This window comes from Oryza sativa, chromosome 1 (genome assembly GCF_034140825.1).
Source record: "Oryza sativa Japonica Group chromosome 1, ASM3414082v1".
Taxonomy (NCBI): Eukaryota; Viridiplantae; Streptophyta; class Magnoliopsida; order Poales; family Poaceae; genus Oryza; species Oryza sativa.
The window spans coordinates 32,919,088-32,945,643 of record NC_089035.1 but is presented as its reverse complement, the minus strand read 5'-3'; the positions used below and the strand labels follow the sequence as shown (position 1 = coordinate 32,945,643).

Below are 26,556 nucleotides of genomic sequence, written 5' to 3'. Positions count from 1 at the left end.
CTGATATGAAGAGTAGGAGCAGATTTTATGAAAGTTCAGTGACTTAAAATGGATTTTTTTTCCTTTTTAAAATAATTAGAATTATATTTCTATATGATTGAGATTTGACATCAAATACTCAGTGCTTCACCTTTCACAGTTTAGACTGCGTTCGGGAGTGAGGTTTGGGAGCCCTCACTCCCCGGCACGCAAAACGGAGCAGCGATTAGCGTGTGATTTAATTAATTAATTATTAATTTTTTTTATAAAAATGGATTAATTTGATTTTTTAAGCAACTTTTGTATAGAAATTTTTTTTTAAAAAGTAACGTTTATTAATTTGAAAAACGTGCGCGTGGAAAACGAGGAGGAAGAGTTGGAACCTGGTCTGCCGAACGCAGCCCAGTTAGTAGTACAACGCTTCTATGAAATGGCCTCATGGTTATGCAGTAAGTTTGGAATTCCAAACATAAAAGAACACAATTACTGCTCCATCCGTTTTATATCGTAACATGTTTTGATATTTTTGGAATTCGTACTTCTTTAATTCGGTGGCACACGCAAAGACTACAGCAGCAAGCAAAAATTTACGAGAAAAAAAAGGTCCCACCGAGATTTGAACTCGGGTTGCTGGATTCAGAGTCCAATGTCCTAACCGCTAGACCATGGGACCATTTGTGACACACCGTGACTTTCATCCTTTAAATTAGTTATTTCTTGAGATTCTACCTAAGCACACAGATAAAATAAAACAAGAGTAAATTTCACGAAACTACATGAGTTTATGGTTCAAGTTGCAGAAAACCACACACAGTTTGACACTTGACACTTAAGTACATATATTTTGGTAGTTTAATTTCACAAAACCACACTATCGATGAATGGATTCATCCGTGAGATGACGTGGTTGTTCCATCTAGGATGGGGACGTGGCATCCTGTTAATTTTGTGTGATGGCTGGTAATAAGATACCATGTCCTCGTCCTATGTGAAACAACTATATCATCTCACGAGTGAATCCATTCATCGATAGTTTGGTTTTGTGAAACTACACGACCAAAATATATATAATTAAATGCTAAGTGTCAAAATGTATGTGATTTTTTTGCAACTTAGACCACAAAACATGTAGTTTTATGAAATTTACTCATAAAACAAACTCAAATTGCTTTCGTTGAGAGTCGAACTCAAGACCTCCCGCTTACTAAACGGGTGCTCTAACCAACTGAGCTACGAAAGCTCTTGGCTTAACTGAAAATTAGAACTAAAATTTCCTAGAATTGAAAATTAGAACTAAACTTGAGGTCCAATTCACCTCAAAGACAAAAACTATAACTAAAGTTTAGCTTTAAATAGCAAACTTACATGCTCAGGTTCAACTGAAAGCCTCATATGGTTAACTTTGGCATATGAACAGACGCATCAGACATTGGGCACACAAGAACCTGCGTTAGAAACAGGCGTGTCACAGGTGGCGCCGCCCAGCACGTCAGCATCTGCTGGTGGTGATCTGCTACTACTGAGGAGGTCATCGAAAATAGACTTGAGCGATCTCAACGGGATGAGCACCGCCTCGAAGAGGCGCCGCACCTGGCGGAGGCGCTCCACCATGCGCGGGATGGAGGCGGCCGACGCGTCCCCGCCGCGCGACGCCGCGAGGTCCTCGGCCAGGGTGACGTGGGCCAGGGTCCACAGCTCCGCGTCCCGTTCCACGAACGCGGCGTGGAGCGCGCGGATCCGCGCCGCCTCGCCCGCGGAGACGGGCACCTTCTCCCCCCTGCTGGGGAGGCCGCCGCGGAAGGCGATGAGCTGCCTGTCGAAGGACTTGAGGAGCTCCTCCTCGAAGCTCCTGCCGATCCCCTCCATCCCGTAGAAGGTGACGCCGGAGTCCACGGCGTGGCACCGGACCACGCCCACGAGCCCGTCGGCGGTGGCATGCGCCGCCGCCTCGGGCGACAGCATCCGCTGCTCGAGGCTCCAGGACAGCAGGTTGATGAGGACCGACTCCCTGATCGCCTTGTCGATCGACTTGGAGTAGCGCGCCAAGCGGTGAACCGGGAAAGGCACCGGCTCCGGCTCCGACGACGACGACGACGACGACGACTGATTTGCGACGCTGTTGGGCGAGGTAGAGGCGGCGCCGGTGTCATCACCGTCGTCTCGTCCTCCCTCTCTGGCCATGATCGATCGATCGATCTATCTATCTCTGCAGGAAAAACCCGGTCGTTTCCCGTATTGTTGGCATATATGTACACGGAGCACAGGAGGCCAGGACGGACACGGTCCAGGAACAAGTTCTTGATGGGCCGGCCTCAACGAGCCCATACACAAAATCAACGGGGCCCACCTTGAAAGATCACGTGTCACCCGCGCCATCTAGTGAGTGGACAAGTGGACTGCGTGAGCCGCCCCCACGTCACGATCACGTCATAAAGCTCCCCTTCCGTCCGCGCCGGCACGCACGCCGCCACCTCCGACGAGAACGAGCTCACCGCTGTCCACTGCTCCTCCCCACCACGCCGGCGGCAAAGCGGCCATGCGTCCGCTCCCTCTCCTCCTCCTAATCCTCGCCGCCGCCGCGTCGGCCCTGGCGAGGGCGCCGCCCCGCTTCCCGGTGCCGCACGCGCGGCCGCGGCGTGGGGTGGTGGGGGCCGAGGAAGCGGTGAGAGGGTACGACTACGAGACGCGCTACTTCCGGCAGCGGCTGGACCACTTCAGCTTCCTGGAGGAGGAGGGGGAGGAGGGGGATGGGTTCTTCCAGCAGCGGTACCTGGTCGGCCGCGGCGGCGGGTGGGCCGGCGCCGGCGGGCCCATCTTCTTCTACTGCGGCAACGAGGGGGACATCGCCTGGTTCGCCGCCAACTCGGGCCTCGTGTGGGAGGCCGCCACGCGCTTCGCCGCTCTCGTCGTCTTCGCCGAGGCAAATTTATCCTCTCACCTTGCACCAGTCAGTGTGTTCTTCCTTGGGTGTGCGCTGATCGTGCGAGATCCGATCCCGTTTACTTGTTCTCTGCAGCATCGGTACTACGGGGAGTCGATGCCATTCGGCAGCAAGGATAAAGCTTACAACAATTCCAAGTCCTTGGCGTATCTCACAGCCGAGCAAGCGCTTGCTGATTATGCTGTACTGCTCACTGACCTCAAGAAGAACTTGTCATCAGAAGGCAGCCCTGTCGTGCTCTTCGGGGGCTCATACGGTGGAAGTAAGGCTTCTCTTTAACTGGATAGCCTTGCCTGTGCAAAATCTGTATTCCGTAGGGTCTTCTTGAATGTGGCTTGGTGGTCTGTTGGGCTCCAGCTTCAATCTGTATTTCTGTACTGACACCATTGAATGTATGATTGCTGCAGTGCTCGCTGCTTGGATGAGACTTAAATACCCACATATTGCTGTTGGGGCTCTCGCGTCATCAGCTCCAATCCTTCAATTTGAAGACGTTGTCCCTTCTACCATATTCTACGATCTCGTGTCAAATGATTTCAAGGTGTTTATTTTGCAACATTTCCTGTTTCCTTATTATTCTCAATATACGTGAGTGACATGACAGATGACACTTATTCACTGTGTTTTAGAGGGAAAGTTTAAGCTGCTTTCAAACAATAAAGGACTCTTGGAAAGCACTGGATGCTCAAGGAAATGGGCAAGATGGTCTGCTGAAACTAAGCAAAACTTTCCATCTATGCAAGTGAGTAATTTTTCTATTCACTACATCTTTTTTACATTGAGCTTTATTAATCGGTAATCATATATGTATAAAAAATGTTTTGCAGGACTATAAAAAACACTGGGGAACTTTCAGATTGGTTGAGCTCAGCGTACAGTTACCTGGCCATGGTGGATTACCCAATGCCAGCAGATTTTATGATGCCTTTGCCTGGCAATCCAATAAAGGAAGTTAGTTCCTTTTTGTGATAAAATTTAATTTGCTAACATTCATCAACCATTATTTAGTTTGTGTTCTCAAGACCCAACAAAGAAGATAATCTAGAGTATCACTATATCAGAATGATAATTTAGTGTGCTGCAACATTCTGAAGCCTTACCTGCTTACCATGTTCTATTTTCTGCATGTCATCACTACTCCCTACTTACTAGGTTATCTGGTTTCTCTTTCAGTTGTGTACAAAAATTGACAATCAACCTGATGGAACCAGTATTCTGGAGCGCATATATGCAGGAGTAAATGTATACTACAACTACACTGGTACTGTTGACTGCTTTGATCTAAATGATGATCCGCATGGAATGGATGGATGGGACTGGCAGGTCTTGCAACTAAAACTTTATGCTGTTTCTATCCATTGGATATATTTGATACTCCCTCTAAATGGGCAAAAAAACATTTATATTTTGGGACAGAGGGAGTATATGTTAAGGTACTTGAGTTATCTGATATGACATATCTGCCATTATTGCTTAAAACAGGCTTGTACCGAGATGGTTATGCCAATGTCATACAGTGAAGATAGTATGTTTCCAGCAGATAAATTCAACTACACTTCATATGAGAAGGATTGCATCAACAGCTTTGGTGTTGAACCAAGGCCTCAATGGATTACTACAGAGTTTGGTGGGCATGTGAGTTATAGTATCAAAATCTCAAGGTTTTCATAAAGCATATACATTTGTTTTTAACAACTTGCTCTGCTAGATGATTTGTCATCGATAGGAAACTTTCTTAACTAAGAAAAAAATGTATTATTATTAGATATGTTATGGAATGCTCAAATTCTGTTCTACTCCATAAACTATTCTGCTTGCAATACAACTGATTCTTCATATTTTTTTCAGCCAAAATATACATGTGAGAGAGTTTAATGACTTCTTGTTTTTTTTTTCTTGTTCAGAATATTAGTCTAGTTCTGGAGAGATTTGGTAGTAATATCATATTCTTCAATGGGCTTCTGGATCCTTGGAGTGGCGGAGGGTAAACAAACTTCACTTGCCTTTTGAGCTTTATTTCCTCTGATGACGATCTCACCTACACGAGCCATTTTCGTGTTATGATCTTGCCGTTATCTGAACAATGAACATTACAGTGTCCTGAAGAATATATCTGAGAGTGTTGTGGCCATCATCGCTCCATTAGGTATGCTGTTTTCCTACACTTCCATTCATCAATGGTGGTGTTAATCTGTACTAGACTCAAGTGTGTGGGATACTGGGATATAATGGAATCAATAATATACTTGAGTATACTACTCCCTCCGTTTCACAATGTAAGTCATTAACATCAATATGAATGTGGGAAATGCTAGAATGACTTACATTGCGAAACGGAAGAAGTACTTGACTAAATCACGTTGATGTGGTGCAGTTTGTAAGCAAGCACATTGAGTCTCTGGTTTGCATCATCTTGAGTTATTGAATCGTAAATCCGCTTTGTGATTTGCCTTTGCAGGAGCTCATCACATCGATCTGCGCCCCGCGAGCAAGGACGACCCGGATTGGCTTGTTAGGCTGAGAGAATCAGAACTGGGCATCATATCGGGCTGGCTCTCGGACTACTACGGTGCAAGAAGAGGGGCGCTCCTCCAGCGCGCCGCTCCCATCCCATGGACTCTTCTGCACCATTCGTGACGATGATCGGCCGTGCGCTGCAACTCCCAACCAGACGCTGATTTTCGCAGCTGCATTTCCCGTGTCTAACCAATAATGTACCCAGTGCTGGTGCCTCGCTCGCTGGACGGCTGGAGTTCTCCAAGCTGGCCATGATGTCGCAGTAGTAGTAGTACTAGTACACCGTTGGTAAGGTAGGAGCAGAAGCTTTCACCAGTTGTTCATGGACTGTTGCTGCCAACAGACTGGGAAGCTAAAAAATTCATTAGTGGTAAGTGTGACTGTAAACCCCTCCGTTTCCCAGTTTCCACAGCTGTGGCTATCACTGTGGCCGTCAAAGTCAAGGGCACAAGTTTGGTGGGGCCCACATAAAAAACCAGACCACCCCACCACCCACCTCGGATGCGTTCTCACTGGCGCCACTCCCGAACTGAGAGACCTGACCTCATCCCCCTCATCCAAACGTATCCACTTTTTCCGCCATCGCGATCACCAGCTCAAACGAGCTGGGCGCCACGCCGGAAACCCACCCAACTGAACCCCGATCCTCACGAGTCACGATCGCTCCCCTTTCCCGTGCCGCTTCCATGTGGGCCCCCCGAATCCCCTGTCCCCACCTGTCATGGGCGATGGTCTCCGTGTGCGGGGGTGCTCGTCGCGTCGCTACGGCTTTTCAGCGGCAGCCGCAAAAGGCAGCCGGCCGCCGGTGTCGATTAGTAGCTGGGGAGACTGACGTGTGGGCCACGAGGGATTTGGACCTACGTGTCATGCTTAGTATGCGTTACACCTGGTGACGTTGGTTAATTGTTTTTTATTTACTGCCGAAAAGATCTCCGAATCCTCGGATGCTTCCGTGGACCAAGCCTACAGTGTGCCCCGGGCTTATGCCAACGGAAAGCATACTGTCATCTTGCTTAGGGCCCGTTTAGTTATCAAAAAGTTTTTCCCAAAAACATCACATCGAATCTTTGGACACATGTATGAAGTATTAAATATAAATAAAAAGAAAAACTAATTGCACAGTTATAGGGGAAATAGCGAGACGAATCTTTTGAGCATAATTAGTCCGTAATTAGCCATAAGTGCTACAGTAACCTACATGTGCTAATGACGGCTTAATTAGGCTCAAAAGATTCGTCTCGCGGTTTCCCGGCGAGTTCTGAAATTAGTTTTTTCATTCGTATCCGAAAACCCCTTCCGACATCCGGTCAAACGTCCGATGTGACACCAAAAAATTTTCTTTTTCCGAACTAAACACACCCTTAATTTTTTTTTGTCAAAAGTAGTACTCCATATATGTTTTTTTACTATACTATTTTATCTATATAGTTTTAAGAGGAAAAGGTCTGTATAGTTCAGCAGGCCAAATAGTTGACATTTCAAGGTTGTTTGTGAAAAAAGTCATTCAAATGTTTTTTTTAAGCAATATGTATGGCAAGCTAAAGTCTCTGTTTCAAATAAACGACACGTTTGATGGGACTCCAATGTCTAAATTTAACTCCAAAACCTAAGTTTGGAGTGAAGTTGTAGAACAAACCGAACATTTGCTATACCTTTTAAATTTATTCTGTGAGAGCACTTCAGTCCATTCTTTTATTTTTTTTCACATGCATTTAAATTTGTTTAGTTTGGTTTCAGCTTAATAAAAAGTAGAGTAGAGCTGAAGGTGAAGCTCAGCCAAATCGGCCTAAAACAAACCCGATCTCCAAATTAAAAATTAGAGTACAAATGGAAAGCGAAAGCAAAGAAAGAAAGAATCTTGCCAATAATCATCAGTCTCTAATACGGTAGAGCACCACCTCCATAAACCCGGTCCACCCTGAACTCCACGGTCCCACACCTCACCCAGTCCCTCGTCCAGTGTCCACCCATCAAACCAAACCCTTCTCCCTCCACCGAATCCCAAGCCGAGTAAAAAATAATAATAAAAAAAACCTCCGTCTCGCGCAGCACACACGAGCAGCCGCCCAAAGGAAGAGAGAGAAAAAAAGCTCGAGGGGAAAAGGAGAGGTGTGCGAGAGAAGGGAGAGAGAGAGGAGAGAGAGAGAGGAGGCGAGGAGGGAGACCTCCACTACTCGCACGGGAAGAAAGCACTGCTGCGCGCGAGGGGCGCGTGACGACGGGTGGTCGCCGCCGCCGCCGCCGCATCGTGCCGTCGAGATCTAGGGTTCCCGGCGGGCAGGAGCCATGGCGAGCCCGCGGTCGGCAGGTGGGGTGGGAGGAGGAGGCGGAGGAGGAGGAGGAAGTGGTGGCGCAGCCGCGGGGGACGACGCGATCTGGAGTAAGCTCCGGGAGGCCGGCTTCGACGAGGAGTCCCTCAAGCGCCGCGACAAGGCGGCGCTCATTGCGTACATCTCGCGGCTCGAGTCCGAGGTACCCACCTCACTCTCTCTCTCCCCCCTCCTCCCCTCCTTGTGCGTGCTGGATGGCAAGGTTCTTGGATTTCTTGATTTGATGGTTTGACTCCCTCAGTAGCTAGTTCTTGGTGGAGGGTTTCCTCCTAGGAGAGGAGAAAGATTGATGGCCGAGAAGAATCGGCGGAACGTCGATGAAGTCTTCCTCTTGGAATCATTCGCTGCGTGGGTTCTTGTGTGACTAATGTCGAGTTTGGTGCGCTATGAGTTATCGGGAAAGAAGAAAAATCATTTTGGGATTTTGGTGGTTGCTCAGTTCTTTGTTTCTTAGGTACAGCTGACATGCTGGATGGGTTTATTAATGATTCAAGAAGCTATTTTTTTTGCGTTGGTGTTTAGAATCGTTATCTTGGAATGTTTGTCATTTAGTTTAGCTTGCTTGGATTAGTTAGTGGCTGAACTGTAATTGTATAAGTTTGCTTCTTTTATTTTTTTTTTTACATTTTTACATTCAACTTATTTATCTATTTCTTTCGCTTTGGGGTTTCTACTGTTGCAACTATACATATGTATTCTGGGTTAGCTTGTCTGGATTGAAATAGTAGATTGCTTTATGCATTGCGGTAGCATACGATTAATGTTGGAAGATGCCATGGCTATTATTACATTGGTATTTGCCGAAACCATTCATTGATCTGTATGCAATTTGTATCAATAGTAAAGTCTGCACATCAGTAAACCAGTTAGTCTATTATTTACTTCTTTCCTATTCACCATCGGATGTATGCCCAAATGTTAAATACCTACATTGTCATAAGCTATCATATTTAGGACCTATTGCACATGTTGTAACTAAAGGCAAATTTACACGTTTTGCTCTGCAGAAGAATGGTAAATAAAATATCTGCTTTATCTTATTCTTTGCTTGTTTTGTTGTAGATTTATCAATACCAACACAATCTTGGTCTTGTTTTGATGGAGCGGAAGGAGTTAACATCCAAGCATGAGCAACTTAGAGCTGCTTCGGAATCTGCTGAGATTATGCACAAGCGTGAACGTGCAGCCCAGCAGTCTGCTTTAGCTGAAGCAAGGAAGAAGGAAGAAAACCTGAAAAAGAGTTTAGGCATCCAAAAGGAGTGTGTTGCTAATGTAAGTTTTTATCCCAAATAATAGCTCAGAAGCAAAATTTATTATTTATGTCTATGAGAACAAAAGAAAAATTCACTGTACATGAGACATTCTGAGATTTAATTTTTTTATCCAATTCATATATAATGATAATGTGGCCCTTATTCAATTTTTTCTGGTAGCTTGAAAAAGCATTGCATGATATGCGTGGGGAAACAGCTGAAACAAAGGTTTCATATGAATCGAAATTGGCTGAAGCTCTTCAATTGATGGAGGCTGCACACAAGAAATTTGATGAGGCAGAAGAGAAGCTTCTTCTAGCAAAATCTTTGGAGGCAGAGTCCATACGGACTCATAATGCAGCACTGAGAAGTTTACATGACATCGATGATCGCGAAGATCAGCTTAGAAGAGACCGAATTTCTTGTGAGCTCGAGTGAGTGTTCTATGTTCCACCTTTTCAATTAAATCGTCTTTCTTATATAGTATAGCTTAATTCAGTTCAGTAAATCACTGTCAAAATGCTTTTAATTTTTTTAGTCAACTGTGTACTTTGTAAGATATTCTTGCATAGTTTAGTGGGCATCTTTTATTCCTTTTCCCTAAATCAGGCATGCTAATGCAGGAATGAGGCCAAAGAGAAGGAAATTAGCCTCCAGAGGAAATCGTTGAACGATATGAAGAAAATTTTGCATGAAAAGGAGGAAGTATTACTAAAGGAACAAGCTCTACTCAATCAGAGGGACGAGAACATCCTTGAGAGATTAGCTTATGTTACTCACTCAGAGAAAAGAGTGGAAGAAGAAAAGAATATTCTTGAAGCTGAACGGAAGGTTTTGTTAGAGGAAAAATATAAGTTGGAGCTGAAAATGGAGGCAATAGTTTCAAGAGAGGAAGTATGTATATTTTTCTCCTTTTATTACCACCTATATATCATTGCGAAAGTTCTGTCTAACAAAATTGATCTCTTTTGCAGGCTCTGATTCAGAAGGAATCCCTGCTTGACAAAAGGGAGAGTGAATTATTAATTTTGCAAGAGACAATCGCAAGTAAAGAACGGGTAAGATTCTCCAATTTCACTATTGACAATGTGTGTTGTGACTTAACCTCTTGTAAATCATCTTGAATTTCTGCTGCAGGCCGAGATTGAAAGGTTGAATCAGGAACAAGCTATAGCCTTGGAGAGGAGAAAACATGATTTTGAATCTGAGATGGCAAACAAACAAATGTCTTTTGATGCAGCAATGGAGGTGACAAGAAATGCGCTGCATCAGAGAGAATGTGCTCTCAGTGAGCAGGAATCTGTGGTTGTGCAAAGATCCCAGAATCTTGACCTTCAGCTAGCTGAATTAGCAAGCAAGGAAAAGGCGTTGGCAGGGAGATCAGATGAGTTGAAAGAGGAGGAGGAAAAGCTCTTGTTACACAGAGAAGCCATACACAATGAACTTCAAAAAGAAAGGGAAGAAATACAAAGGATTAAATCGGATTTGGAGAAGGAAAAGGCTTTCTTTGAAGAGGAGAAACGGGAAGCAATTCAAGCCCAACAAGATCTAGCAATAACACAAGCAGATAGAGATGAGTTGCTTACTCTGCAGATGAAACTTAAAGAAGAAATTGACAGCCTCAGAGCCCAAAAAAGGGAACTCATGGCTGATGCAGATAGGCTGCAAGCCGAAAAGGAAAGGTTTGAGATTGAATGGGAGCTGATTGATGAAAAGAAAGAGGAGCTACAAAAGGAAGCGATCAGAATTGCTGAAGAACGAAGAGCAATAACTGAGTATCTGAAGAATGAATCTGATATCATCAAACAGGAGAAGGATAATCTCCGTGTTCAGTTCAAAAGTAATTCAGAAACACTCTCTCGTGAACACAAAGAGTTCATGAGTAAGATGCAGCAAGAACATGCAAGTTGGCTGAGTAAGATTCAACAAGAAAGGCAAGATCTGAAGAGAGACATTGATATCCAGAGGGTGGAATTGCTAAATTCTGCTAAGGCAAGGCAGATGGAAATAGATTCTTATTTGAGGGAAAGGGAGGAAGAGTTTGAGCAGAAAAAGGCCAAGGAACTCGAACACATCAATTCTCAGAAGGAGATGATCAACACAAAATTAGAACATGTTGCAGTTGAATTGCAGAAACTTAAGGATGAGAGAAAAGAAGCTACTTTGGAACGTGAGAGGAGAGAGCAAGAGTTGTCTGAGATAAAAGGCACTATTGAAGCCTTGAATAATCAACGGGAGAAGCTGCAAGAGCAAAGAAAACTATTACATTCAGACCGAGAAGCAATTACAGTGCAAATTCAACAACTTAATGTGTTGGAAGAACTGAAAATTGATTCTGAAAATAAGCAACTGTCTTTGTTACAACATGATAAGTCAAAGCTTGGAAGTGATATAAATGTGAAAGACAATCATCATGATAACTCCCATTCTTCACCAAAGCAACGTTTTGGAAGGAAACTAGACCTTTCTCCAGTCTCAACACCGATTTCTTGGGTTCGAAAATGTGCTCAGGTGATATTCAAACGGTCTCCAGAGAAGAGCGCTAGCCATGATCAATTTGTCCAGAATGGTGTGCCAAAGAAAGTTGGAGACTCTGTGGATGTTGAAGATGTGAATTTGGACTTTGCAAAAGTTGGTCAAAAGAGGCTTAATCATTTGGTTTCTTGTGACCAAACTGAAGTTTTAGAGCCAAAACGAAAGCACAGAAGGAGTACTATTCAGAAAGTTAATGGAGGGGAAATCACTTCCAACTGGTATGATTTGTTTTTACACTACTATCTGAACTTTTGAAAGCAGCGTGACTATTTTAATTTAATGTTTCTTCATGCCCTTCACTAACAATCTGATATTGACAGCCTGTCAGCTCTAGAAGAGAAATGCTCCAAGAATGAACATGATGAAGCCCCACTTGGTTTATCCAACACCTGCAAGGAACATGAATACGGCGATAAAGGGCCAGAGAACCTTACAAAACCAGGAGAACCAGCTTCATCTGTTGATGTGCCTTACGTGAACGGAATAGTGGATAATTCAGATTCTGTCCAAGAGGAACCTTCGGTGGAGGCTACAGTGGTAATTCCTCTTTCAGCTGCAGCTGCACTATTCTCATCATATGCTTTTAGTATGTGCCTTGGTCCATTGAACTTACTATATTCTGTTTTCGATTTGCAGTCTGCAACTGAAACATCTAATGTAGATGGACCTGAGGACAACAATGACTCTGACGAGGAAGATGAAGAGGAAGAGGAAGAGAAAACATCTTCAGCGAAGAAGCTGTGGCGTTTCCTCATAACTTGATGGAGATTAGTTTCACCTCTGATAGATAATACAGAGCTAACTGTAGGCTGACAGTTACCTCTCTTATAAAGATAATCACTTTAGCTGTATTGCTTTCGGCATTGCCCCCCTCTCGGATTGAAAGGGGAAGCCTTTGTGTCTAGTTGTGTGTGCATGTGGTATTGTGAGCAGCGGCAGTTTTGGAAGCCGCTGCTGAGCTGAATCCTCCACTGTGTTTTCCATCTTCTTGCCTCTGTTGCTTCTTCGACTTGTAAAGTGGTTGTGTAAAAAATGATGGGGGCGCCCTGGTAACCTCTTGCTGTTGTGCGAAGTGGAAGCAAAGTTAACGTAGATGGTTTGATATTCATTTGATTCGTCTTATTGGCTTAAATACCGTTATGTTATAAGTAAGGCCGTGCCAAATTTCTCAGTGTCGGGTCCATGTTTCAGGATGTCTGTTTCAACTGAAGATTAATGAGGATGTCTGTTTCATTATATCAGAAAATGATTGTTCATGAAATTGATTACCCTTTGCCAAGCTTCCCATTTCATTCCCACCTACTTTGGGTAAATTGATTAGGAAGTATTTATTAGGACGCTGTTACAACTATGTTATTTTGTCTTTACAGATCAATACGAAAGATTTATAGCAAATAAAACTCTATTTCAATAAGTAGTTAAGTAGTACAAACCCTGCTAAATATTCTGCTAATTTTTTAGTACTAAATTGATGGTCAATGTGAACTCGTCTAAGCACGCAGAAAACGTTCAGACGTTCTATTAGTGCACCCCACGACGGAAAATCATTAGTGGTCGTCTGCGTCTAAAACAAAACCTGAAGTTTAGTCAAACTCAAACAAATACTACTAGCACGAATGACATTGATGAGCGACCTAATGCAAATTATTTACATAAAGATGTGCGCCTGAACTCAAAAGCACGTACGCTGATCATGCTGGAGCTCCTGCTGGATTTGCCGTTACAACGATGCGATCGATTTGTTAATTCCATCCTTTTTCCCATGCTCGCCTCTCATCACGATACGCAAGTCTGCGACCAACTTACAAATCGCCACGATTAACACATAAACAATCAGCTGTTAGTCATTCGTGGCGCAGCAACAACACTCCCCGATTCTTGGGATGAACACACTGTGGCTAGTATACTAATTTAGGACTCCTATTGCAGTGAAGTTTCCGTTGCCCGGTTGTGCAGCGAATTATTTTGCTGGTTGACAGACTGAATGACAATGTCGGCTGTCAGGCAGCCTGTAGTATATCATCAGGTTGGCAGCGACAGACTTACTTATACGGCACATCTAAAACCATCGAGATCTGATAACCTGAAATTTAAGACTCCCTTTTGGAGGAATTTTAGAGTATTTTCGTAGGAACTGAACTACTCCCGGTAAATTTCCACACGAAAAACTACAGCCTTTTCATGCTTGTGCAGCGTGTAAGTAATGCTACTATTGCATTGCACGGATTGAAAAGGAGGAATCAATCAGAGCAAGGCGGCATGGGTGATGGATCGATCGAGATGCAGATTGGAATGATTCCTTACGTCCTCCCCGGCAATGGCAGCACAAGAACGGATTAAATTAAATAACAAGCAGCATCGTAGTAGCTTATGATTCTCCTACTCGTGCGTGGTACTACCAGTAGTATTGTAGCAATAGGAGTTAATAATGGCTGGACCCTCGCTGCCTGCATCGCTGCATCCAAGCTAAGGTACAGCAGGCAGCAGCATTGAACGTGAGCACATCTGAATCTGACGACGCTGCCCTCCTGTGTGATTCGATGCGATGCGTGTGTTCTTGCCATCTCTGAGATGCTCAACGCTGGATCTGTCAGTGAAGTGAGCAAACCAAGCCATCAAAGAAGTTAATATCTTGAGAAATGAGAAGGGTTAATCAAGGTTATCTTTAATCACCATGTGATAGATAGAGTGGGGAAAAAAGATCTACCCTACAACCTGAACTCTGAACTCTGAAGAAATAGCTAAAGAAGAGGGGAGACCACACCTGGATATCTTGAGAAATGAGAAGGGTTAATCAATGAGGTTATTTTTAATCTTCATGTGAATCGCGTGGGCATATACTCTAGTACAACCGATGATGCGGTAGCATGGTACGATCAGCATTATTTCTCAGGATTTACTGACCCAATGGTGACATGATGGTAGTAAATGGGGATTTACTGAATCTTTATTAATAGCACTCCATATGAGAAACACAACAAACATTCGCCCCAGTTACTCAGATGCAACGCGGGGTAGGAAATTGCCTCTTGCCATCGTATTCCATTTCAGCCATGTCAGTGCAGTACATGTCACAACGGCCAACTTGATGCATCAACAAACAGAAATACTGAAAAGAGAGGGGGGCCATCACACCACTTCAGTAGAAGCAAATTGCTTACTAGTATCAGTAATTAGCAAGTGCAGCTTAGGAAGGAGTAACTAACAGCGCAAGCTTGCCAGGTTCTGTAGCCTGCGTAGAGATTCGATTGGCATTGCCAATTGCCCTTTTCTTTTCTTATTTTTTTTCTCTTTCATCAGTTATCATGGATGGATGTCGTAAATGGGGCATGCAAACGAAACTTGTCCCTACCTGAGGCAAGTTGAGCAGTTTCAGATCTGATCTTGGTTTGTTTCTATATTGGCTTTGGGTTCTGATCATGTGTTCTGTCTTTCATGGGTGGTCTCTGCTTCCTCCTTTCTTCAGATGTTCCGTCCTGACAATGCTTTCTTCAGAAGAGAGAGAGAGAGAATGATGCAGCCATACGAGTTTGATAGCAAGAATAGAATGTGTGTCCACTGCTTCTCAGCAAGACAGCAGAATGTGTTTCTTGAAAGTTATTTTGAGTTTTGCAGGGTCAGTTTTTTTTTTTAAAAAATAATACTACAAACATAATACTATAAGAATATGACTTTGGCAACCAGAAGAGCATAGCTTTCTGTATTGAAAACATTTCTTTTTTGGACAGTATTAATCTTTTGACTTCTACGTAACTGCAGGTGTCTAGCAACAGCTCTGAAGGAGCAGACAATGGATTGTTCTGAAAAAGGTGAAAAAAAAACTTATCTGCTTAATTTGCATAGGGAATATGAAGTCTACACGCAGTCTGTAAGCTGTAGTATACAATATATGGAAGGCCTCAAACATTCAGTAACCGTGCCACATGAATCCAGCAATGTGCAATCTAAGTTTGACTAAAAAAGGCGATGTTTTTTGCACATATATCCTACCAAACATGATCCCACTATATATCTTCTATAAATTCCTTAACCATTTTGATCATATATAATCATGCAATCTCCAAGCAAACCCAAGTGGCCACTGGCCAGCATAGCTAGATCTAATCTCCCCTCCAGTGCTTCTTCTCTCTCAAATAATTTCGCTGAAAAACAAGTACGGGGCGGATCCTTTGTTTGATCTTGTTTTCTTCTGACTGGATCTCTTCAGATTGTTATTCCTCTTCTGCTCGGACCAGACCTCACATAATTTTTTTTATACTTCCATCTCTGTCTATATATATATTATGAAAAGTTAATTTGGGGAGTTTTCTGTTGTCTTACCAGCTTCAGCTTTCTGTCCTGTTTTGTTTGCCTTTCTGTAAAAAGTTAGGCATTTCCTTTTCTGAAAATTTTACCTTACATATATTTTTACATTTATTAATTGTTTTGCCTTTCCTATCAAAAGCTTGGCATTTCCTTTCCTGAGTTATTCTACATTACATATATTTATACATTTATTATTATTTTTTTGCCTTTCCTGTCAAAAGCTTGGCATTTCATTTCATGATATTTTTATGTAAGTTTGGCATTTCCTTTCCTTATTTTGTTACCTTCTATCTCTACCTCATTAATTATTATGCCAATTATTTCTGGGGCCTTGAAACATACTCTATCCGTTTTAAAATATAGCAACTTAATAATGAATTAGATGTAGCCTACTACGAATTTGGACATATTATGTCTAATCGAGTACTAGCTAGCTATATTGTGTCTATATTCATTGTACTAGAACACAACGTAGTACTTTGAATCTGGACATATATCATAGTATTATGGGGTGTCTAATATGGTACGTTGCTATATTATGTCCAGATTCGTAGTGCTACGTTGTTTCTAATACAATACTAAACTGCTATATTGTATTCGGATTTATAATATTAGGTCGTTTCGTTTTAGAACAGAGAAAATGCTTATGTACTGAGTAGTACAACCCTATAGATTCAGACAGATGGCAGCTGGAAGAAATCACATTCTAAAAACGTCACATTGCTGCACGCACCACTGATGATGCGAGTAATAATCCACTTGTACTGTGCCTCCTACTACGTGTTTTGGTGTCGGTATAAGTGCTGGCTAGTAAACGGTTGGAGCAGTGTGTGTGGTGGGCACGTCAGATTTCCCAAGTTGGTTCTTTTTTCCAACATTTTTTTTAACGTTTGTTAGTATCGTTATGTAGGGGAGAACATACTACAGTATTAACCACTGTCCGGTTTGCAACAGAAAAAAAAAAAACCTGAAGAACATTCTCAGAAGTCACTGGTTCACTGGCTTTAATTTGCCTGCAATTTTGCTCTCTATCTGTTAGAATCACTCTGCTTGCATCAATTATGACCGATGATGCGCTGTAAAATTCGGTGATCATCCAATCCATTCACTGAACACTGATTTGCATTGCTGAAAGAAACAGAGTTGATTTGGATCAACGAAAACAAACTACAGTACTAAACTAGTAAATCAAATGAGTAGCAGTAGCTGTGCTAAAATCTTGATGATGAAGTGGTAGCCTGTGGTAGGATGAGCAATGGTGGTGAGCAGCAGCAAGGGGGCGGGGCAACGTGGTGGCAGAGCAGTAACGAGACCAACCCCCGCGGGGACCCCAACCAATCCGGTCGCCACCGACAGCGCCCGGCCGGCTCGGCTCCACGCAACGAATCAATCAGCCTCCCCCCGACGTGCTAGCCCGCACCTCACGTGTCCCGTTGCACTCGCTGCCTGCTTCCCTGCTCTCCTTGAATCTTTGATTAAGCCGCGTTTATCAGCTTGCTTAAATGGAGCCGTAGTCGTAGTTACCCGCCAAGAAGCCGAAGCATATCGAGTCGCCAATTGGCCCCCGATCCCGAGAGCGAGGGAGGGACTGTGTTCTTGGCTTAATTTAATTGGAATGCTCCGGCGGATTAGTTGATTAAGCTTCGAGCAGCAGCGTAAAGGCCGTCGTCCTGTACTTGCTCTCCAGCTGGAGGAGAGGAGGAAAAGGAAAGGTTGGAATTTTAATTTTTTAATTTTTTTTTTTGGGTGAGGTGGTGGTAATCATAGGGGAGTGTATAAAGACCGGGCTTGTCTGGAGCTGAGGAGAGTTGGGATTGGATTGGATCGCGACGACGTGGTGAGCTGTTTGTTTCCTCTTCTGCTCGCCGCCGCCGCCGCCGCAGCCGCGTGCGTGTGGGGGTGTTTGATGAGGAGGTGAGGTCGTGGGGGGAGACGGAAGGAGAAGAAGCGGCGGCAATGGCGAGGTGGTGGGGAGGGGAGGGGAGGGGAGGGAGCGGGACGCCGGTGGTGGTGAAGATGGAGAGCCCGGAGTGGGCGATATCTGAGGTGGAGGCGGGGGCGGCGGCGCCGGGGTCGCCGGCGGCGGGGGGGAAGGCGGGGAGGGGGAAGAACGCGCGGCAGATCACGTGGGTGCTGCTGCTCAAGGCGCACCGGGCGGCGGGGAAGCTGACGGGCGCGGCGTCCGCGGCGCTGTCCGTGGCGGCGGCCGCGCGGAGGCGGGTGGCGGCGGGGCGGACCGACTCCGACGACGCCGCCGCGGCGCCGCCGGGGGAGAGCCCCGCGCTGCGCGCGAGGTTCCACGGCTTCCTCCGCGCCTTCCTCCTCCTGTCCGTGCTCCTCCTCGCCGTCGACGTCGCGGCGCACGCCCAGGGCTGGCACGCCGTCGTCCCCGACCTGCTCGCCGTCGAGGGCCTCTTCGCCGCCGCGTACGCGTCCTGGCTGCGCGTCCGCCTCGAGTACCTCGCGCCGGGGCTCCAGTTCCTCGCCAACGCCTGCGTCGTCCTCTTCTTGATCCAGAGCGCCGACCGCCTCATCCTCTGCCTCGGCTGCTTATGGATCAAGCTCAAGGGAATCAAGCCTGTGCCCAAGGCTAGCGGCGGCGGCGGCGGCGGCAAAGGGTCGGACGACGTCGAGGCCGGCGCCGACGAGTTCCCCATGGTCCTCGTGCAGATTCCAATGTGCAACGAGAAGGAGGTGAGCTGCGAGAACAAACATAACTAATTCCAATTGTTTGTTGCTTCGGCATTTGCGCAAGGTTGCATTTTTAGGATTGGGCGTTGAGTGCCATGGCCGCATCTGTGGTTTGCAGAGACCGAAAGATTCGGTCTTTGAACTGCAATTGGGGGGGAACTCAACAAGTGGATAGGAATAATTCGGCAGATTTAGATTGGGGTATCTTGGTCGTAGTGCCACTGAGGCAAAATTTGGCTGCTACTTGCATACTTCAATATTGGGATTGGAGTGATGGTTACATGCTGGGATGAAACGGTTTCGATTTTTGTCCACGACTCAAAGTAGACGATCACTACATAATCTACATTCTGGCCTATGGGTATTCCTGATATGAAGCGTTTGGTGGGTTGTAGATTTAATTTGGGGATTTGAATATGTGAATAAGAAGTTAAGAACATGTTCAGTTTTTTTTTTTTTTTTTTTGGGGGGGGGGGGGTGGGGGGGTTAAAGGCACTGTTTTATGTTTCAAAGTTTTGTATCTTTACAAAATTCATTTAATTCTCGTCAACAAAATGTATAAAGAATAATTTAGAAAAACAATTATAGATATAAGATGTTATACTGATCTAAGCTCGGGAGTCGGGAGTAGCATTACTTTTGTTTCCTTTGTGATGTGTTCTATGTTCATGACATTCAAAAAAGGCTAACAGAACACCCATGTTAGAACTACAATTAAATTTAGCTTATTCCTTTTAATTTCTATCTTTGCAGGTGTACCAGCAATCCATTGGTGCTGTCTGCAACCTGGATTGGCCAAGGTCAAACTTCTTAGTACAAGTACTAGATGACTCTGATGATGCTGCCACCTCTGCACTTATTAAGGAGGAAGTGGAGAAATGGCAGCGAGAGGGTGTCCGCATATTGTACCGACACCGGGTGATCCGTGATGGCTACAAGGCTGGAAATCTCAAGTCAGCCATGAACTGCAGTTATGTTAAAGATTATGAGTTTGTTGTTATCTTTGATGCTGATTTCCAACCACAAGCAGACTTCCTGAAGCGAACTGTGCCCCATTTCAAGGTATAGCTGAAATATTTCTGATGTTGTGGACTTGTGTTACATTCTTATATGTGTCCAAGGCAATGAAAATTATATTTACTGACTAGTTGTGTGTTGGACCTCCAGGGCAATGAAGATGTTGGATTGGTTCAAGCAAGATGGTCTTTTGTAAACAAAGACGAGAACTTGCTGACTAGACTGCAAAACATTAATCTGTGCTTCCACTTTGAGGTGGAACAGCAGGTTAATGGAGTATTCCTCAATTTCTTTGGGTTCAATGGAACCGCAGGAGTATGGAGAATTAAGGCACTTGAGGACTCTGGAGGATGGATGGAGAGGACAACAGTGGAGGATATGGATATTGCTGTCCGAGCACATCTCAAGGGGTGGAAGTTTCTGTACATTAATGATGTCGAGGTACCTGCATACATTTCCTTGTGTTTTATGTGCGTTCTGTGTTGTATTCAAACTTGTGATGACAATTCAAATTGTTGCACACAATTATCCTTTCAGTGCCAGTGTGAGCTGCCAGAGTCATATGAAGCATACAGAAAGCAGCAACATCGATGGCATTCTGGTCCCATGCAGTTGTTTCGACTCTGTTTTGTCGACATCATCAAATCAAAGGTATGGACCTTCTCTCGTAGGCATACTCCAAAAGCTATTTTTGACAACATCATATAAAGCATGCCACTACATGGTTAGGTTCATCCCTTATTCTTTCTGTTGAGAAGATTTTGGCTGCATTCAGTAGGATAATCTAGCACAATCAGTTGTTTTGCCAATAAACATCTGCAGGATGCATAGTTGCAAGGGATTGTTTTACTATCTACCAGTACATTACAAGAGCAACATCAGACTAATAGTTACATGAACCTTGTTTCGCTTCAAGTTAGTTACAGAGCATAAGTTTCATAGACTGATTTCTTCACTAGTAAAATGGACCTGCAGCTCATTTAGTCAAATGTTTCATGACGTCAAACACAGACTAAACAGCTTCATCTGGAAAAAAGGACTGGGTGTAAATAGAATTACTCTGCAAATAAATTGCTAACCTGAGCTTCATCTGGAAAAAAAGACTGGGTGTAAATAGAATTACTCTGCAAATAAATTGCTAACCGGCAAATTGTTGATGCTGTAGATAACTTCACTTCTATCAAAACACAGCTACGATGGAATTCAAAATTTTACACTAACAGCATTTGTCAATGTTTTATACATATTTAGTCGTTGAAACTGATCAGAACTATTTTTACTTACCTCAACTGCAGATTGGAGTATGGAAGAAGTTCAACCTCATCTTCCTTTTCTTTCTCCTTCGCAAACTCATATTGCCCTTCTATTCCTTCACACTTTTCTGCATCATCCTTCCCATGACAATGTTTGTCCCTGAAGCTGAGCTCCCTGCATGGGTGGTGTGCTACATTCCAGCAACCATGTCCTTGCTGAATATTCTCCCAGCACCCAAATCCTTCCCATTTATTGTTCCCTACCTTCTGTTTGAGAATACCATGTCAGTGACAAAATTCAATGCCATGATTTCTGGCTTGTTCCAGCTCGGGAGCGCCTACGAGTGGGTTGTGACCAAGAAATCGGGCCGTTCTTCTGAGGGCGATCTCGTTTCTCTTGTTGAGAAGCAGCCTAAGCAACAGAGAGTTGGGTCTGCACCCAACCTTGATTCCCTAGCGAAGGAGTCCCATCCGAAAAAGGATTCGAAAAAGAAAAAACACAATAGGATATACCAGAAGGAGCTGGCACTCTCCTTCCTTCTATTAACAGCAGCAGCTCGAAGCCTGCTCTCGGTGCAAGGCATACATTTCTACTTCCTTCTGTTCCAAGGGGTCTCATTCTTGGTTGTCGGCCTCGACTTGATCGGCGAGCAAGTCGAGTGATAGAATACATGTGGTATAATCGGTTTCTTTTTTTCTTTGGAGGGGGATATGCAATCAAAGAGAAGTTCTGGTAAAGGGAAAACGATACAATATTGATGCAAAGACAAGAAGCTCTGGTCCCATTGATGGGGGGTTACAATTCATCGGAGACTCTGAATTGTTGGGGGTGTAGATATATGGCTTTTGGAGTCGGCCTGCAATGATGGTCTTTGATGTCTCAATTCTTTTGTAAGAATTCTCAGTGGTTAGAATGGGTTGTTTCTACTTACTTGACAGTTTACCTTCAAATGGAGATACTGTTATTTTAAATGTACTTTGGCCGATCACTATGGATGCATACTGTGGTACTCAATAGTACACCTTTTGATGAAAGATAGTAATGAGAAACCCAGCAATGGATCACTCTATGCATGTATTTTGTGAATGCAAGATTGCAATTATGTAGTATGAATTATGCATGAGAGGAATATCATGATGTACAATTGTACATGAAAGCTGTATGGCTGGGTTATACTACTTCAGTACTTCTAGTTCTAGCCTTTGTAATATACATTCACATTTTCAGAGAAAGATCTGTTTGAGTTGTGCTGTGTCGCTATCTTGGCAAGGACAGCTAGGCTTAAGTACCGGGGATTTGTCTCTTGCATTAGCAACAATCCCATGTGGATGCAAATAGAGAGGGTATTTAGTGTACGATTATTGTCCTGCATCTTGACGCAGATATGTTTGTGGCCACTTGCAGCATGTTATTATACTAATGATAATTTACATGTCTTCCACTTGCAGTACGCTATTATACCTCTATTAATCAATAATTCCGAAATGGGATTTATCTGCCTGCTGATATTTCACCCCTAATCCTTAAAAATTCCTCAAAATTGTTTTTTTCTGAAAATCCTTTGAGATACTCCCTCCGTACTAAAATAGTTGTCGTTTTAGGATTCAAATTTTGTCCCAAAAAGTTTATCACTTTACAGTAACTCTTGACACATCAATAACCTCCAATTCAATTTTTTTTCATTCTACTCCTAACCCTATACCATTTAATAGGGGGCACTATAGTCATTTTTGCTAAATAATTTAGAGTAACAACTATCATGAGACGGAATAAGTATATGGTACTAACCACAAACGTAGTTCACTTGTTGATCCAAGTGATCCAGCTCGAGAGATCGAGCTCATGCCTCATGTATCGCTTTAGTTGATCTGTCACAAATCAAGGGACCCTGTTTGTTTCCCCGGGAGAAATCACACGTCATGGATTCATTCATGGCCTTGGCCTGCGTCGTACTCCACTGCGTATCGTCCCGATAGAGTAGTAGTACAACTGGACAAGGACGTCTCATCTGCTTGCTTGGTTGCTCTGCTGCCTGCCTGCGTGCCGTACGTACGTCTGTCTTGGTTTTTGTTTGCACCATCGCTCTCGTTCTCGTACTTGGATGTCATCGTTTCGCAGTACTCCCTCCGTCTTATGTTATATGTTACGAGATGTTTTGACTTTACTTAAAGTCAAACTGTTTTAAATTTAACTAAGTTTATATAGATAAATATAGTAGTATTTATAATACTAAATTAGTTTCATCAAATCAATAATTGAATATATTTTCATAATAAATTTGTCTTGGTTAAAAATGTTACTACTTTTTTCTATAAACTTGGTCAAACTTAAAGTAGTTTGACTTTGAACAAAGTCAAAACGCCTAATAACTTGAAATGGATGGAGTAATTAACATTTATATACACGTGGTCTACAAAGTTAACACTGAAAAAAAATCTAATCTAACCTATTTAAAAAGTCTGCATCTCTTTGTTCGCCACATCTTTTTTAGTCCGTCATTACAATTTTTCACCGCACATATTGTTTTCTTCATCCGTTATTTTCGTTCTTTCCATCTTCCTATAACTCAATGCGCAGGTAGACGCGAGAGCCAGACGAACTCCGCTTCCTTTCCCTATTGTTTCCTTTCCGTTGCAACATATCGTTTCCAATTCTAACGCTACTTTCTTTCCGTTAAAGCTGATCACATGTGGAAACTGGAAACAAGATACACATATACAAGCACCCCAACATATTTTCCTTCCATAATTTATTTGTAGTAATTGTTGAGCAGATTTTAAAACCGGCATACAAATACATGGTAAGCTTTTTATTTTTTAAGTTGAATAAATCAGATTTTGTTCTTGCTTCTGGTCCAGTCCTACAGGTGCCATTGTTGAAGTGATTAGGTTAAAGCTGTAGTGGTTTTCTTTTCTATATAAGTGGATTGGATTTGAGGGTCCGGATGATATCGCACAATGCGCAATTCATGTTAGCGTAGGATCTATTTCTAGAACTAGATTGCAACCTGAAACATACATGACCATATTTGCATTCCATGTAAGGGTCTGCTTTCGATTATATATGTTCCTCAATCCTATCCTTACTTACCTCTCTCTCTCCCCGACTATAGTTTGGTGTGTTGTCAAACAAGCACCTCCTTTTTTCCAGTTTCCACATTGCTGCCTTATTCAACATTCTCTATTTCATTAACTTTGCAACATTTTCTTCCTTTCTCGATTTAATTCAACAGAAAATGGTCGTGGTTAACAACTCTAACACGTTAAAACTAGGAGCGAGTGAAAACATATAGGCAATAGGAGTATATGATATACTACTAGAACCATTTTATTTTACGAGAAGGTTTTTTTTCCATAAAATCTTAGGCTGTGTTTTGTTGGTTTGTGAACCCTTCACTGTCACGTAAAACAAAGCCATGGATTAAGGCAAGATTAATTATATATTAGCTAAAAAATAGATTAATATGATTTTTTAAAAACTTTCATATAGATTTTTTTTAAAAAAGCACAAGTTTAGCAGTTTGAGAAGCGTGTGTGCGGAAAATGAGAGTAGAAGTTGGGAAGAGGGATATCTATCACAGAAATTATGTGTTGATATTGAAGGTGGTAGTCAAGGAATATACTATTTTCAACAAGTTACCATGTCCACGTAAAAATATGATTTTTTAAGGGATATATATCATAAAAATTAAACCCAAACTTCTAATATTTATTGTAACTTTTATTTCAGGATGCAACGCACGGATATTTTTTCTAGTAATATACAATGATCAAGATCAATGCTAAAAATAGCGTTTTAATTTGCTATGGCTGATAAACTGAAGAATATAAACTATGGAACCATCAAAAGTGGCTGGAAGAATCGTGCTATACAGTAACAGCCGTCGTCGTCATCTATTTGGTTTCATCCTTCCTATGATTTTTTACACAAGCACTCTCTCCGTCCTAAGATATCCTCCGTAATAATCTATAACCAGATTAGACAGTACACATAGGGAGTACTACTGAGTGATGAAGCTTTGATCATTCGTACTGCATCGAATTAATTTGTTTTTCTTTTTGTTGTGAAATTGCTGCGTTCCAAACAGAACATAGCAACCATTCATGTTGACACTTGACAGCCTATCGATAGCCTGGAACGAACGTACTGCTGCTGATGAAACAACGGCAATCCTAGAGATCGAAGCAGCCTTGCCATATGCAAAGTGAGATTCGACACTAGCTTTTTTGCCAGAGCTCACATGGATCGGATGGATTCAGATAAGCTCGTCGATGGTTTAGCCGAGCACATGCACGACCGATCAATCGATCTCCCCGTTCTCCCGTGTGCATGGCATCTAGCAAACACCGATCGAGACATGCGCGCCACCGGATGACAGATCGAACAATGCATGTTAACTGTCTGTGAAGCACAAAATAAAGAGGGAAAATGACATGAAGCATGCATGTCAGAGCTACAATTCTAGCTAGCACAGATGAAAGGAAAGGCTTGATCGATCAATCATACGATCATATCCACGAATTAAGATGCTGCAGTGAATTAAATCAAATTGAAGGAGCTACCGATATGATTGAACTTACTGGTGTTCATCAAGCTGCATTGACAATTAGTTATACCTGCAGATGGGTCGTTGCAGGACCAGGAGATAGCAATGGTAGCTAATTAGTTATAAGATGAAATATGGATCATGTATCATCATTATTTCTTTAGAAGCAATACCTGCTAGCTGGCTGCCTCCTAGGTAACCATAACAATAGCTCAAGAAGAAAAGGCTTCAAAATGTGTCATGAGAAATGCAAATGTTATTGCTAATTAATCCATGTTGACAGTTCTTGCATGTACATTTATATATCCAGCTGCATACACGCCAGACAACTCCAGATTAACATATATATTAGCATGTTCTTTTCTCAATGTTCAGAAAAAGAAAAAAGTTCCTTATGATCCTAGACCATGCAGCACGAGTAGCCAACATAATAAGGAATTCTAGATAAATGATGTAATTAACAAAAAGAGGAAATATTTTGGCTTCAGTCAACAGTATGATCAACTTGGCTAGTCTTCAAACAGCTAGCCAGATGCCCATATCGATCGCTTGGAAGAACAGTCTTCACAGCCAGTCAATAATAGAGAGAATTGAAGAGCGAACCCGGCCACATTCCCACAATCATTATCTGTTCAACAAAAGAATATAGTCAATCGCATTGTTTTTGTTAATCAAGTATAACGAAATGTTAACAAGTGATCATAAAAAAAACACGAAAGTGTCTCATTTGACTATTTGTCAATTTTGAGCAATAACTGTAATATCTGAAATTTAATGTGATGATACACTTGACTAGTAGATAAATGGGCATTGGTAGCGCATAATATGTATCTTAACTGGTAAAAACTTATGAATGGCAATGTGATCCATGCATATACATAGTTTAATTTGCTGTAGCGACGAGTGGAAGTTCATTACTTCCATTACATAAAAAGAGTTAAAATAAAGTTGTGAACAATGCTTAAGAACAATATATTTATCAATATGTAGTCAAATTTTGCCTTTATATTTTAAACAAAAGAAATATTAATGGAGATATATATGTACCAATCTGAATATTAATTGAACACGTTAATCTATCTGGACCTATTAATTTAGCACACACGTTGATCTGCATTTCACTATAGTATGCATGCATTGTTCTTGTTTATTTAGAAACCTTGCATAAATACAATCAATTGCCATGCA

The 26,556-nt window shown here is 42.8% G+C and overlaps 3 protein-coding genes and 2 non-coding genes across 5 annotated transcripts; 3 read left to right on the top strand and 2 right to left on the bottom strand.

The window, feature by feature from the left end:
• Positions 1-580: 580 nt before the first annotated feature.
• TRNAQ-CUG (transfer RNA glutamine (anticodon CUG)) lies at positions 581-652 on the bottom strand. The gene has a single exon. It is a non-coding gene; the product is annotated as a tRNA-Gln (tRNA).
• A 493-nt stretch (positions 653-1,145) lies between these two features.
• Positions 1,146-1,219, bottom strand: TRNAT-AGU (transfer RNA threonine (anticodon AGU)). Its single transcript has one exon. It is a non-coding gene; the product is annotated as a tRNA-Thr (tRNA).
• Positions 1,220-2,397: 1,178 nt separating this feature from the next.
• LOC4325498 (uncharacterized) lies at positions 2,398-5,811 on the top strand. Its single transcript, XM_015757605.3, has 10 exons — positions 2,398-2,899; positions 2,996-3,182; positions 3,328-3,461; positions 3,550-3,662; positions 3,748-3,871; positions 4,094-4,243; positions 4,403-4,555; positions 4,825-4,904; positions 5,017-5,066; positions 5,379-5,811. The coding sequence occupies exons 1-10, from the start codon at positions 2,516-2,518 to the stop codon at positions 5,555-5,557; spliced, it is 1,554 nt and encodes a 517-aa protein (XP_015613091.1). The 5' UTR covers positions 2,398-2,515; the 3' UTR covers positions 5,558-5,811.
• A 1,901-nt stretch (positions 5,812-7,712) lies between these two features.
• LOC4325497 (protein CROWDED NUCLEI 4) lies at positions 7,713-12,647 on the top strand. Its single transcript, NM_001397721.1, has 8 exons — positions 7,713-7,909; positions 8,830-9,039; positions 9,201-9,454; positions 9,644-9,914; positions 9,995-10,078; positions 10,158-11,773; positions 11,876-12,092; positions 12,192-12,647. Exons 1-8 carry the CDS (start codon positions 7,724-7,726, stop codon positions 12,315-12,317), a joined length of 2,964 nt encoding a protein of 987 aa, NP_001384650.1. The 5' UTR covers positions 7,713-7,723; the 3' UTR covers positions 12,318-12,647.
• Positions 12,648-17,310: 4,663 nt separating this feature from the next.
• LOC4325496 (probable xyloglucan glycosyltransferase 1) lies at positions 17,311-22,074 on the top strand. Its single transcript, NM_001397720.1, has 5 exons — positions 17,311-18,554; positions 19,305-19,613; positions 19,719-20,009; positions 20,106-20,219; positions 20,864-22,074. The coding sequence occupies exons 1-5, from the start codon at positions 17,817-17,819 to the stop codon at positions 21,482-21,484; spliced, it is 2,073 nt and encodes a 690-aa protein (NP_001384649.1). The 5' UTR covers positions 17,311-17,816; the 3' UTR covers positions 21,485-22,074.
• The last annotated feature ends 4,482 nt before the right edge of the window (positions 22,075-26,556 follow it).